Genomic DNA, 12,365 nt, shown 5'->3' with positions numbered 1-12,365 from the left:
CTGTTGACAATGCTGAGGAGCTGGTTGCAAGAATCGCAGTAGCTGCCGAAGAAATTCGAAATTCGCCTGGAGTATTCCAGAATGTTCGGATGTCCATGCGTCGGAGATGTGAGGCGTGCATTGTAGCCCGTGGAAGAAACTTCGAACACTTACTTTAATCCATGTATTATTAAAACGATTTCTCACTTACGGTCTCTTTTCTTTATGGTGCTTCTGTGCACAACACCGCTTCAGGAAAGCATTTCCGACCCCACATTGCTATATTATTTCGAGTTGTCAGGATGTACCCTACCCCTCTTAGAAGTTCTGAAACGTTTAACTGAAACACCCTGTATATCATATACCCTTAACTGCATTAATCTGAATATTTGACTTGATCTTCCTAGACCTCTCGAATTCTGACTCTGACAGTACTTGGATTATATTCTGGATTATATATTTTGAGTTCGTGATCATACATACTTGATGGAATGCTGATGACGGGTGGACTTAATATGGTTTATCAGGACTTGCTGCTAATAGTATTTGCACTCATTCTGCCGACCGGAATTGGAGTCTTCTGAAGTTACTCGCGGACTTGACTATAATTATCTTAATACCGTATGTTTAGTATTGCAGATATACTGTGGAGTTGTGCAAATTTGGCGGAGATCGCCTGGTAAACAAATAAAAAAAAAACTCAAATTGAAGCAGCACACTGGCTTGTAATTTGTGCGAGTCTGGCAAGCTCTCCATTAGAACAGATCAAGAGAAATTAATATTTATTATCAGAGTAGATGTTGTTGTTATTTAGTTTTTAGGAACATTAGCAACTAAGGCCATATTTCTCCGGGAATATGCGGTGGTCATTCCCTGAACTTTCCGCATCCTCCGTATTTGGTGGTCCCGGGCTCGAACCCCGGTCTAATAAAGAAGTGTGTGTTATGCACTGCTGCTTCTGCCCACCTGGCAACGGAGGCGCCAATCAGAGTAGACGTAGGTTGTGGGTAATGTTCTGATTACTGGTGGAAGTCTGCTCTGCTGTGCTTTACCTTCCTCAACTCCGAATGTCTGCTACAACCAGGTGAACTTCGTTGAATCTCCACTGTTGAGTTGTGCTGCTAAGAGTTTCAGCTTGGATCATATTTTGATTTAGTGATCATATATATTTGATGGACTGCTGATGATGGGTGGACTTCATTTGGTTTATCTGGACTTGGTGCTAATAGTGTTTGCAGTCTGCCATGATGTACCGTATGTGGAGAACACATCTTCGGTGAACCTATCACTTCTTTTGGACTTCTTGAATTAAGTCAGCTAACGTGGATTCTTCTTTCTGGTGGCATCTTTGTTAAGTCGGAACTTCATCAGTGTGCGCCTTTTAGAATTGACGGACCGATGGCGTTTTAATGAAATTTCTATCTAATGGGGTTGTTCTTCCTGAGCGTCTTTTACTTGGTGGACTAACTGCATCTGCGTTTTAAAAATATCTATTTATGTGCATTTATGTATATTGTATACGTGGATTCATGTAACTGTGTCTCAAAGTACGGTATTGTATGATATTGCGGGGATGCCAGCTTGGCAGAGAACCCATAGTATAATAAATAAAGAAAAAATATATACCTGGATCCATATAGACCTGACAATTTCTATCCTCTCATGTACCCTCTTCCCTTCCCTTCCACCTCCTTTCTGATCTTCTGAGGAGATGACTTGTTGACCTCTTCACGTTTGTAAATGGGTGGAATGTTCTTTCGATACCATTGGTTAGGTCCTGAAAGTAAGGGCCTACTAGTCCATAGGTATTGCACTACCTGCTATCGATGGAAGAAATTTTTCGCCGTAAAGACAATATTTGTTTCGGTATGCTTATTTTATACGCCTTTTTGCTAATATTACCTAATATTACTACTTTTATTTAAAGTGTTTTTTACTTTTTTTAACGCGTTTTGTACTGTTTAATTATTTACTTCATAGCATTTGTCCCTGTGTCCATTTTTTGAAACGTTCGATTAGATTACATGCTTTTTATCTTCACAATATCAGTCAGTTCGTGCTCATGTAATAACTTGACTCCCCATGAATGCCTTTTCATTATGGAGTTTTCACTGTAATTAAGTACTAAATCATTGACTGCTCTGATTAACAAAAGAATACCGTCTTCTGTCACACATATCAAATTAAGAGAATTTTAAAGTATTTTTATGTTGATTTCTACTATTAAGTTAATTTTTGTTCATCACCCACAGTTTTAACGTGATTTCAGGTTTACAGAAACATTAAAATAGGTGACATTAGAACGCTTATTTTATTTAAAGATAAACTTGTTATCTTTAACTGAACTGGAATGATGCTCCTGACGATTTCTTGTTGTGTTTCGCCTGTGGAACATTCCCCATCAATAAACAACAGTAATAAGCCAGCGTGCTTTAGCTCCACATACCCTGGCACCTCTTTTTAATTGTGGAAATAGTTTCGTGGAAATGCGTTCCTTGCTCATCACTAACAGCGTTTCTGTTTTGTGGGAATAAGTCCAAATGTGATTCCAAAAAATGAATATTTCGGGACATATTACGAGTAAATACCATACCTTCTTTGGCCTTGACAGGCTCATTGATTATTTCTTGGTAATTTTCAGCCTTGAAATTTTCTCAAAAATTTTCAATAACTTTTTAAGCGAGTGCCATGGAGTTCGTGCAACTTCATTTATCTGTTCTTCAAAATGGTCATCTGGTTTTCAGTTTTCGGTAATTTTCAGTATTTGTTTCTTTCAGGTAAAAGAAAACCTGCTCAGCTTCGATCCATTGCACTGAGAAAATTTAGACTCAAACCAAGTTAGCATTAGTAGAGGCACACGATGCAAGAAAGCAAGCTTATGCAGCATCAGCCAGAAAAAAAAAAAAAAAAAAAAAAACACGCTCCGATTTCACCCCTCCGTTCGTTCCAAATACCTGTTCAGCTGGCCTTTAATAAATTTATTTAGGTTATCAACTTCCACAACAAAAGATAGAAGTATGTTCCACCAATCAACTACCCGCTGGCTAAAGGCAAACTTCCGCACATCTGTCCTACAACTGTCTTTCCTCAATTTGAATTTATGCCCTCTCAGGTGATTATTCTGAGCAAGAGGAAGAATGCCATTAGCATTGAGCATGCTCAACTATTCAAGGCTTTATACACCTCAATCAGATCACCCCGCAGGTGTATAGTCTCTAGACACTGTAATCCGCAAAACTTAAGCCTTTCTTCGTAAGAGCAACCCTTCGTTCCATTCACTAATCTTGTTGCCCTTCTCACTCGTTCCAACTCTCTACATCCTTCATAAAATGAGTCGTCCAGACCTATATACAGTATTAAAGGTGTGGCCTGACCATTGCCTTATAAAAGAGAATAATCACCTCCATATCCCTTCTAGAAAAATTCCTATATATCATTGACAACACACCAGGACCTACTCTTGCAGGCCGTCCACATTGCTCAGAAAACTTCATATCTATCTGCACAATTACCCCCAGTACTTTTCATTCTCTGTCACTGTCAGTGCAGTACCACAGAGATGATTCGTTATTCTGGGGTTACTGCTTCCCATAAGTAGTACTTTACATTTGTCGATGTTAAACTGCATTTGCCACCTCTCAGTCCATCTGTTCAATTTTTCTAGATCCTGTTGCAGCAGCGTGCTGTCGTTAATGTCCTTAACATCACTGCCAACCTTCGTATCATCTGCAAACTTGGACACTAAGCCTGACATACCATCATCAATATCATTTATAAATACAGAAAACAACAATGGACCAACACTGAACCCTGAGGGACTCCAGTAATAACACTAGTCCACGAAGAGCAGTGTCCATTGATTACCACTCTCTGTGTTCTCCCACTCAACCATCCCTTTATCCATAGCAGCAATCTGCCTCCAATGCCACACTGCTCCAATTTGTGCAGCAGTCTTCCATGTGCAACAGTATCAAAAGCCTTTATAAAATCCAATTTATGATATCAAAGTTATTGCTTGCATCCAGTTCCTTTGAGACTACATCATAAAATCCAATCAGATTGGTCCGAGCTAAAAGTGAAGTCTTGTATAGATCATCCAGCAGTGCTTCTTTAACCAGTGCCTCCATTAATTTCCCTGGAACAGAAGATAAACTAATAGGTTTATAATTACTTGTGTCGCCCTTTGATATTCCATTGTAATTTGGGGTCACATCTGCACATCTCCAGTCCTTGGGTACCTCCGCGCTGAGTCCAAGGAATGTCTCATAATTATGGCTAAGAGTTTCCTGACTTCTTTTGCGGCCTCCTTGAATATAACTGGAAAGATCCCATCCACCCCGGGTGCCTTTTTTATGTTTATCCTCAACAAATTCTCCTCCAATTTCCTCTCAGTTATTACAAAATCATCTAGCTCACTGCCAGAGTTTAATTCACCTCTGGCATTTCTCTCCCTGAATAACTACTCATTTGTGAATGTAGAGGTAAAATACTCATTTAGTTTGTTAGCCACCTGAGCAGGATCATTAACTGTTGAACCATTAATATCCAGAGGACCAATCTGATTCATCCCTTTCCTTCTAGAGTTTACATAAGTAAAGAACTCTTTGCTGTTTTTCTTTGCACCTTTTGCCAAAGATTTCTAATAATCTGCCTTTACCTGCCTAATTTCCTTTTTGCCTTGGTTACAGACCAGCTTATGTCTGTCATTGGCTTTCATGTCACCCATTAATTTATATGTATGCCATGCATTTTTCTTCTCTGCCACATGTTTCATTAGTTCATCTGAGATCCATTTAGGCCTAAATCTTGAACGTTATTTCTTAGTTGGTTTGTAAAGCCTAGTAGCTTCTAATATTAATTCTGTGAATGCCTCCCATTTTAAATTTGCTGTTGGTAACATCATCATAATGAATCATCAGTTGGTCCCACTGTATAGAATTTAAATACTGTCTCAGACCACCGTAGTCGCCTTTACGAAAGCAAAAACCCTTCCCTTTACCCCTGATGGTAGTTACCTCTTTGAGTATATCCCACTTCAGCACACTGTGATCACTGCCACCTAGTGGTTCCTATATCTGTAGCTTCTTAATGCATGTAGAATCACTACTGATAATCAGATCAAGAGTATTACTCCCTCTAGTTGCCTCCCGAACATGCTGATGTAGAAAACAATCATCCAATAAATCCACAAAAGTTTTGCTAGTGTGTGAATTACCAACCCACAAATTCCAATCGATATCTGGGAAATTAAAATCCCCCATTATAAGACTCTCTCTGCTTTACTGGCCCGCTCTATTTCCCTGTACAGTTTTTCATTATACTCATCAGAGTTATTAGGCCTATAACACACTTCTACTCTCAGTTTGGACTCGACAGTGCAATGTCCATACTACTCGACACTGCACTGCCCATCGATGTCGACTGGTTGCACTTCCTTCGATTTTATGTGTTTCTTAACTAATAGCATAACCCCTCCTCCCTTCGTATCCTGTCTATCCTTTCTGTAAACATTGTCCTCCCCAAATTCCAGTTCTGCATTCCTTATATCTGTGTGACACTACGTCTCTGATATCCCAACAATATCTGCCTTTGATGACCAACACCTAAATTCATGAAATTTATTTACCAAACTCCTAGCATTGGTGTACACGCAAGTATACATGCACCTGTTCCTGATCTTAGCTACCGTAACACAACCCATGTGTTTACTTGAACCACAATGACTCCCAGTAGTCTCTGAAATCCCCTGTGTCTTGTTTTCCAGGCTGCTACTCATTCCAATAGAAGCAGTGCAAGAATCACTTTCCCCTCTGCCAGCATGCAATTGTTTAATATGCAAAATAAAACTTTATCAGGAGTAACTACTGGCTTGTTTGCAACCTTTCTTCTTTCCTGGAATAAGTTGTTTTCTTTAAGGCCATTGTTTATATATATATATGATAATAGTTTTTCTTATTTCTGATCTCCCATTCACAAATAAAGAAGCAATATTTAGTATGACCAAGTTGTAACTCTACTAAAAGCGTAATTACTTTAAAGTCACAACAGATATGCCGAGAAAACTTTCATAATTGATGGGCATCAAAAAACGTTTCATGTTATTAGAGATTTTTTTTTTTTATGAAAACCCCAAACACGAAATGTATTAAAACCTATAGTACTTAGTACCGTGCATGGGTTGAAGGAGAAGTATGGGGGGAGGGGGGTGCCGGAAACTTTGCTCTAGAGACTAAACATGGGTTTCACCACTTCAAGCCTCCAATAAGCAAAGTGATGGTATTTCACCGGTTGATGAAAGTCATCTACCACCTGATTATACTCATTTGCACAACATTTTTTTATATATATTAGGGCCACCCGTAATTTCTTAGATATACCCGTATATATATTATGCCTGTAAATTGCGTGTATTCTCTGGTCGATTTGCCTGTTTTGCTGGACGAAAAAAAACCCAGTTTCTGGGGAAAAAACCTTGCTATCTACACCTCAGACCGACTAACTCAGCCATAGAGTGAAAAAAAGCCCATTAAAGTTCCTCGCGTCATCGACGGGATTCGAACCCGGGCCTTTTGCACCCGCTGTGGAGAGGACGGTGACAATACCACTGTGCGCGCAGACTTTGCACAACATATACTAAAAGTACAGATGGTAATGGACTTCGTTTTTTTTGGGGGCAACACTACATTCAAACTCGCTTTTGAGGAATCAATGAATTACCGCCATTCAGCTGGAGTGTGCAGAGTCCTACAGATTCCATTAGAGAAGTTACTTCACTGAAGTAAACCAAATCGCCTTCTTGAGAAATAAATGTATAAATGTTTACTGACTTTCAGAAAATCACCATATTTCGATGTAATCTTGCATGAGATTCCATTTTCAGCTTATAAGCCAAAGTTCAGCTTGGTTTTTAGATAAATTTAGACACAAATAAGATCATTTAGTTCCACTTAAGATATTAAGTGTGAATCCGAGGAAGAATATCTCACTTAATATGTGGAATCACTAAATTATTGTTCTTCTCCATTGTCGGTCTGAGCCTCACCATCAAATTCAAATTGATCTGTTTCATCTTTTTTCATCCGAATTGTAAGTTTCAGGTGGTTTTGGTACAGGTACTTCTTCACTAGTCAAAATAAGTCTTATACCGGTGATATATTTAGATATTTTAAGGTATGTTTAGATTTAGAGATAATCCCTGAAATGTTTGGTAAACAAAAATAACTAACCGTTGAAAGAGCTTTTGTTTCCCTACAAATTGTTGGGGGGACCAGCTACTTACCTTGATCACCGGCTTTAAATCAGAAATAAAATTCGCATGAAAAAAATGTTTCAACATGTTTGATCACTGTTATTTTAGATCCTGACTTGAACATTGTGTGAATTAGAACCGTTGGCAAAGAAACAGCAAGGGTTTAGGAAATTCTTATGACAATACATCTTTGGAGTTCTTCATTCTTTTTGACATAGTAACAGAGCGAGGGTATTTTCTTGAAGAAAGCGAGGCGAATTATGTGAATAATGATTTATAATAATTAACTGTAGTTTTAAATATTATTAATAACTGAAAATTTTCACTTAGCCGCAATTCTTCGCTTACTTTTAAACAATAATTATTTTTAATTTACGAATTACAGTAAAGTGATCTGCGTTTCCGATATTTGCGAAAATATATTAATATGGGGTATCTGCTCGTATAATGATATAAGCAATTGCCATATTGTAATAAATTTAAAATTGCAGTGAAATATTACGATAAAACTCTTATTTTTAAGAAAATCAATGACACATCAACTTACTTCACTGTCCATGTATTTGCTTAACTGTTCTTGCATGCAATTTCCATACTGCTCTTTTAGATTTGAATCTTCACCTAAATTCCAAATATGCAAAATATACAATGGAACCATTTATTATCTATAAATCAAATAATTCTGTTTATCACATAATTGCTATCCTAAAGTTCAAAAATATCCATTAAGATTGTCACCAAGCTTCGTCTGGAAATGACTATATTCACTTCGCTACCGTTAACATCTGGACAACGCTGCTTTGATAGTTGGTCACGTCGTACCCGAGCACCAAATTACAGAGTATCTATGAATAAACACTGAGTGATCACTGAATTATCACCATCCACTTAATACTTCGTAAGTCCTCCTTTTGTCCTCAATACAGCAGCTATCCGACATGGCATTGATTCAACAAGATTTCGGAAGCGTTCGGGAAGTAGGGCCAACCAAGCTGTGTGTAATGCGGTCAGCAATGCAGGTATGGAGGTGATTGGTGTATCCAGACGCCTGATATGCCTTTCCATAGTGTCCCACAAGTTCTCTAGGGATTGATATCATGGGAGTTCTGAGGCCAATCGATATGCTGGAAGTCAAAATTGTGTTCCTCAAATCATTCTTTCACAACAAGTGCCCGATGGCTCAGCGCATTGTCATCTTAGAAGACACCATTGCCCCGACCGGGCTAGCCGGGTGGGTGAAGTACCTGCCTGGGAACCCAAAGGTCGCGGGTTCGAATCCCGCCTCGGGCTTGGATCAAAGTACTGTAAAAACCTTGGGAGGTGCATTAGTTGACGATATCGGAGACCACTGATACGTTGTTCCACATGCACAAGGGGTCCAAGTTCCTGTCAGTGAAAAATGCCCCAGACCATACAACCGCCTCCCCGGCCTGCATTTTTGATACCATGCATGATGAATGAAGAGTCTCATGTTGTTGACGCCAAATCCGTACACGACCATCCACGGTGTGGAGTAAATAACGTGACTCAAACGACCAGCACACCTTCTTCCAGTGTTCTAACGTCCAACTTGCATGCTCTTTGCACCAGGCGAGTCGTTTACGCCGATGAACCTTGGTTAGGAGAGGATGCCGTAGGAGTCGTCTGCTGGTATAGCCCATACGTGCGAGCGTGCAACGCGTGGTCATGCCAGATATTGTTCCAGGTTGGCCCATGTTGTATTGGGTAGTTAACTCTTCAACAGTGCTGCGCCTGTTCGCCTGTACGAGTCGTCGGACCCGCGCTCACCTCTAACATTAACCTTTCGCTGACCTTTGCAGTTTTGCCGTTGGATCGTTGCTATACCATTTTGACGCCAGTCCTGGTACATTTTAACTAAGGCAGATCTTGAACACCCCACCAGTTCAGCAGTTTGGGAAATGGAGGCAACAGCTCGTTGATAACCCATAATCTGTCCTTTATCAAAGTCCGATAAATCTTTCCTTTTACCCATCACGCTCTAAATTTTACTACCTATTGACCCTTATTTATGCTATGTAGGTCGACTAACTTCGCACTGTCGTACCTCACATGGTCAACGAATCGCATTCAGTTTTCATAGGGGCGGTCATAATTCAGTGATCACTCGGTGTTCATACTCGTAATCCTTTGAGGAGACGACAGTAAGATTTTAAATGTAAGATAGGCGATTGATGGGATTAACAGTTTTCCAAAGCAGATTGATAACAGGGTGCCAAATAATCATGGCTAAGAGGGAAGTAAACCTTCAGACATGATAATCAAAACATACTTTGACCCAAGAGAAGATCTTCCTGTGGACTGGAGATATGGGAATGTAATATCAGTTAATAAGAGGAAGGCTAGCTTTGCTCATAACTAATTTCTATCAGCAGGCAGCTTCTCAGAAGGTAGAAAACAATTTGGTCAATAATTTACTCGATTCTTGAATCCGCTGAACTGTTGACCAGTTTTGTGCTAGAGGATTAAATAGTTCGGGTATTTATTTTAGTGTTGTCTACTGTGTGTGATATTAAAGCCTAATATTCAAGAGATCGCCTAAACACCTTTGAGGCTTACGAAATCTAGAAAGTTGGACAAATTTTTTATCATAGTGGGAGTCATATAATTAGCCTGCTTTTCTAAGTTCCTAACTGCATCCATTTCTGTTATGTCGAGAAAAGGAAGGTTCCCATACGGTTTGATCTCATCCCCATCTACAAGGAAGTTTACCATATGGTTTGATCTCATCCCTATCTACAAGGAAGGTTCCCATTTCGACTTCTATAACTACTTCGTTATCACTATGCAACGTTCGTTAAACAAAATTATTGAGAATTGTATCGATAAAATTAGTAACTATGCAATAAATAAACTTGAAAGTTTTATACACTAAATAATAAAATGTATACATCCACAAAATGTTTAAATGGTCGAAATTAAAGTTACAGTTTAATGTTCAATGGTCGGTTTATTTAATCAATAAATTCCATTTTCAATGACGTAAGTGCTTTTTTCTTTCTATCTCTCTTTATATCACTTCGTCCATTGTTTTTATCAAAAGAATCAAGAAATAGGGCAAAAATAAATAAGTATATACTACGACTGGATTATACATCCGATGTATTAAAATAAATAAATTACTTACAGATTTTGTTCATTTTTTTGTGATGTTGTTTATGTGTTTCCACTAGAAGAACAAGAGTGACGAGCACTACCGGAACCAGAAGGGTCTTCATCTTGTTGTAAGTCATTCTTCTGGAAAAACAGAAAGTGAGAAAGACGAGCGGGTGTTTGGGCTTATATATCAGAAAAGTGTGTTTGTTCAATTTCAAGGTGATATCGTGTATGGAAACGGAAAATCCTGTCAGGTGCGCTCTGGACCAACGTCTGCATGGTGCAAATAGTCACGAGGACGGAACAACATTGTTCATTTGGTGTGGAATGCTTAAAAAAAGCGCTACTATATCACTGCAGGCGACTTAGTACAATAAAGAAACAAAGGGTAACTGCTACAAATAAGGAAATGCGTGATCTCAGAAAAATATCTCACAACTACTTATTTTCTTTTGCTATCATAGTGATGATCAATGAATTCAGCTACTAACTTTCACCTGTAATATTTTTTCCATTTTCTAAAATGCAATATATTAACCTAATTAATCAATAAATAATGTATAACCAATCAATTAATCTATAATAATTCAATAAATAACACTGGTTGACAAAAAAATACATTTAAAATTCAGGGTGATTCCCGTAGATTTTTTTCTACAGGGAAAATGGAGTCCAAAATACTTGGACTCCACTTTCCGTGGTATATTTTTTTTACATTTGTGAAATATCTTGTAGAAACCTTTCACCATGTTCATTAGAGAACGCTCTCTAGTTCTTAGGGAAAAAAATCTAAATGGGAATGTAAGAAATTAAGTTTTAACATGTTGCATCCCAACTCTTGTACGCTGAAATGAGCTCATCCACGATTTCATTGTAATTTTGTGATTTCTCATTGCCTAAAAAGTTCTGACAGGCGTTTTCCAAAGCCTTCCGGGCTCTTATTTCTGTACCATTTCATTTTTAGGGAATTAATTATTGCCTCATCCTATAAGAAGACACCTTGATACCATTTTCCAGAAGACTGCACTGCTGAAGTTGTAATCCTAGTAATTGAATGTTGTTTTTGGAGAGGTCATAAACCTCTGACCAAATCGTTCAATTCTGCTTAAGTGATTAGATGCGGCTTTGCAGTATCAAGAGTTGAAAAGTCTGATCTGTACTCGTTCTCGGCTCTGCACCTTCTGGAGATTTCTTTTCCAGTCTTGAATCAGATTCAAGTCCATGAGTTTCTGATGGCTTTGGCACTGGCACGGAATCATCGCGAATAACGGGCCTTCGAGTCGAAAGTATTTTGGGATACTTTATGCTTGGATTTCCCAGAAAAACCAGAAATATTGGTCATGCAAAAGCAACAATCGTTTGTGTGGTCGGGAATACCCGCCATGGCACCCGAACTGCAAAAGGCATCGATTATGACTACCTCTAAGTCAGCCTGTTCTTGACCGTACTACAGGGAATCTTTGGAGCCCATACTTTTATCTTGATCTACTACCTTTCATCCAAAATACAGTTCATAGGCTTTTCTCACAAGTTGTGACAGTGGCTTCTGCTGCGATTTTAATACCACTTCTCCAGAAATGTAGCAAAATCTATCAGGCTTATTTACGTACGGTTGAGGTACGCGCACATAAGAACACAATTAGACATTGCAGATTCTTATTTTGCAAACAACACTTTGTAAGAGTACACTCTTGTAAATATAATGAAAATATTATTTATTTGAATTAAATGCTTGAAGGACAGAGAAAAGTGAGAATTATTATTAATGTTCGAATATTAAGTTTAGATATGGTGAACATTTAGGTGTAAATATGGTTAATATTAAGTTTGAAAAATACTGGTTTTAGAAGTAAAGAGGTTATAGATTTTTAAATTAAATAGCAATCAAATGGAAGAGAATAGCAAGTAGTTCAAAGAGGGTGAACTAAGAATAAACGAAGAAGGTGGTCTGTATTAAGGGAGGAGTGGTCATTTGCAGAAAAGGGTTTACTAAAAGGGTTTACTAAAAGTTAATAATGGGATC

At 38.4% G+C, this 12,365-nt stretch overlaps 1 protein-coding gene across 1 annotated transcript in view; it reads right to left on the bottom strand.

Moving 5' to 3' along the window:
• Positions 1 to 10,497, bottom strand: part of LOC150076193 (uncharacterized) — a 31,996-nt gene extending 21,499 nt beyond the window's left edge. The window contains exons 1-2 of the mRNA XM_090387443.1: positions 10,374 to 10,497; positions 7,776 to 7,849 (exon numbers count right to left, since the gene is read on the bottom strand). Coding sequence (XP_090243569.1) covers positions 7,776 to 7,849; positions 10,374 to 10,479 — 180 coding nt within the window. The 5' untranslated portion in view covers positions 10,480 to 10,497. The remainder of the gene's footprint in view (positions 1 to 7,775; positions 7,850 to 10,373) is intronic.
• Between the last annotated feature and the right edge of the window lie 1,868 nt (positions 10,498 to 12,365).

This window comes from Mastigoproctus giganteus, chromosome 13, assembly GCF_048544385.1.
Source record: "Mastigoproctus giganteus isolate SK-2022 chromosome 13, ASM4854438v1, whole genome shotgun sequence".
Lineage (NCBI taxonomy): Eukaryota > Metazoa > Arthropoda > Arachnida > Uropygi > Thelyphonidae > Mastigoproctus > Mastigoproctus giganteus.
The sequence above is the reverse complement of the archived record's forward strand: the minus strand, read 5'-3'. Positions and strand labels throughout refer to the sequence as shown.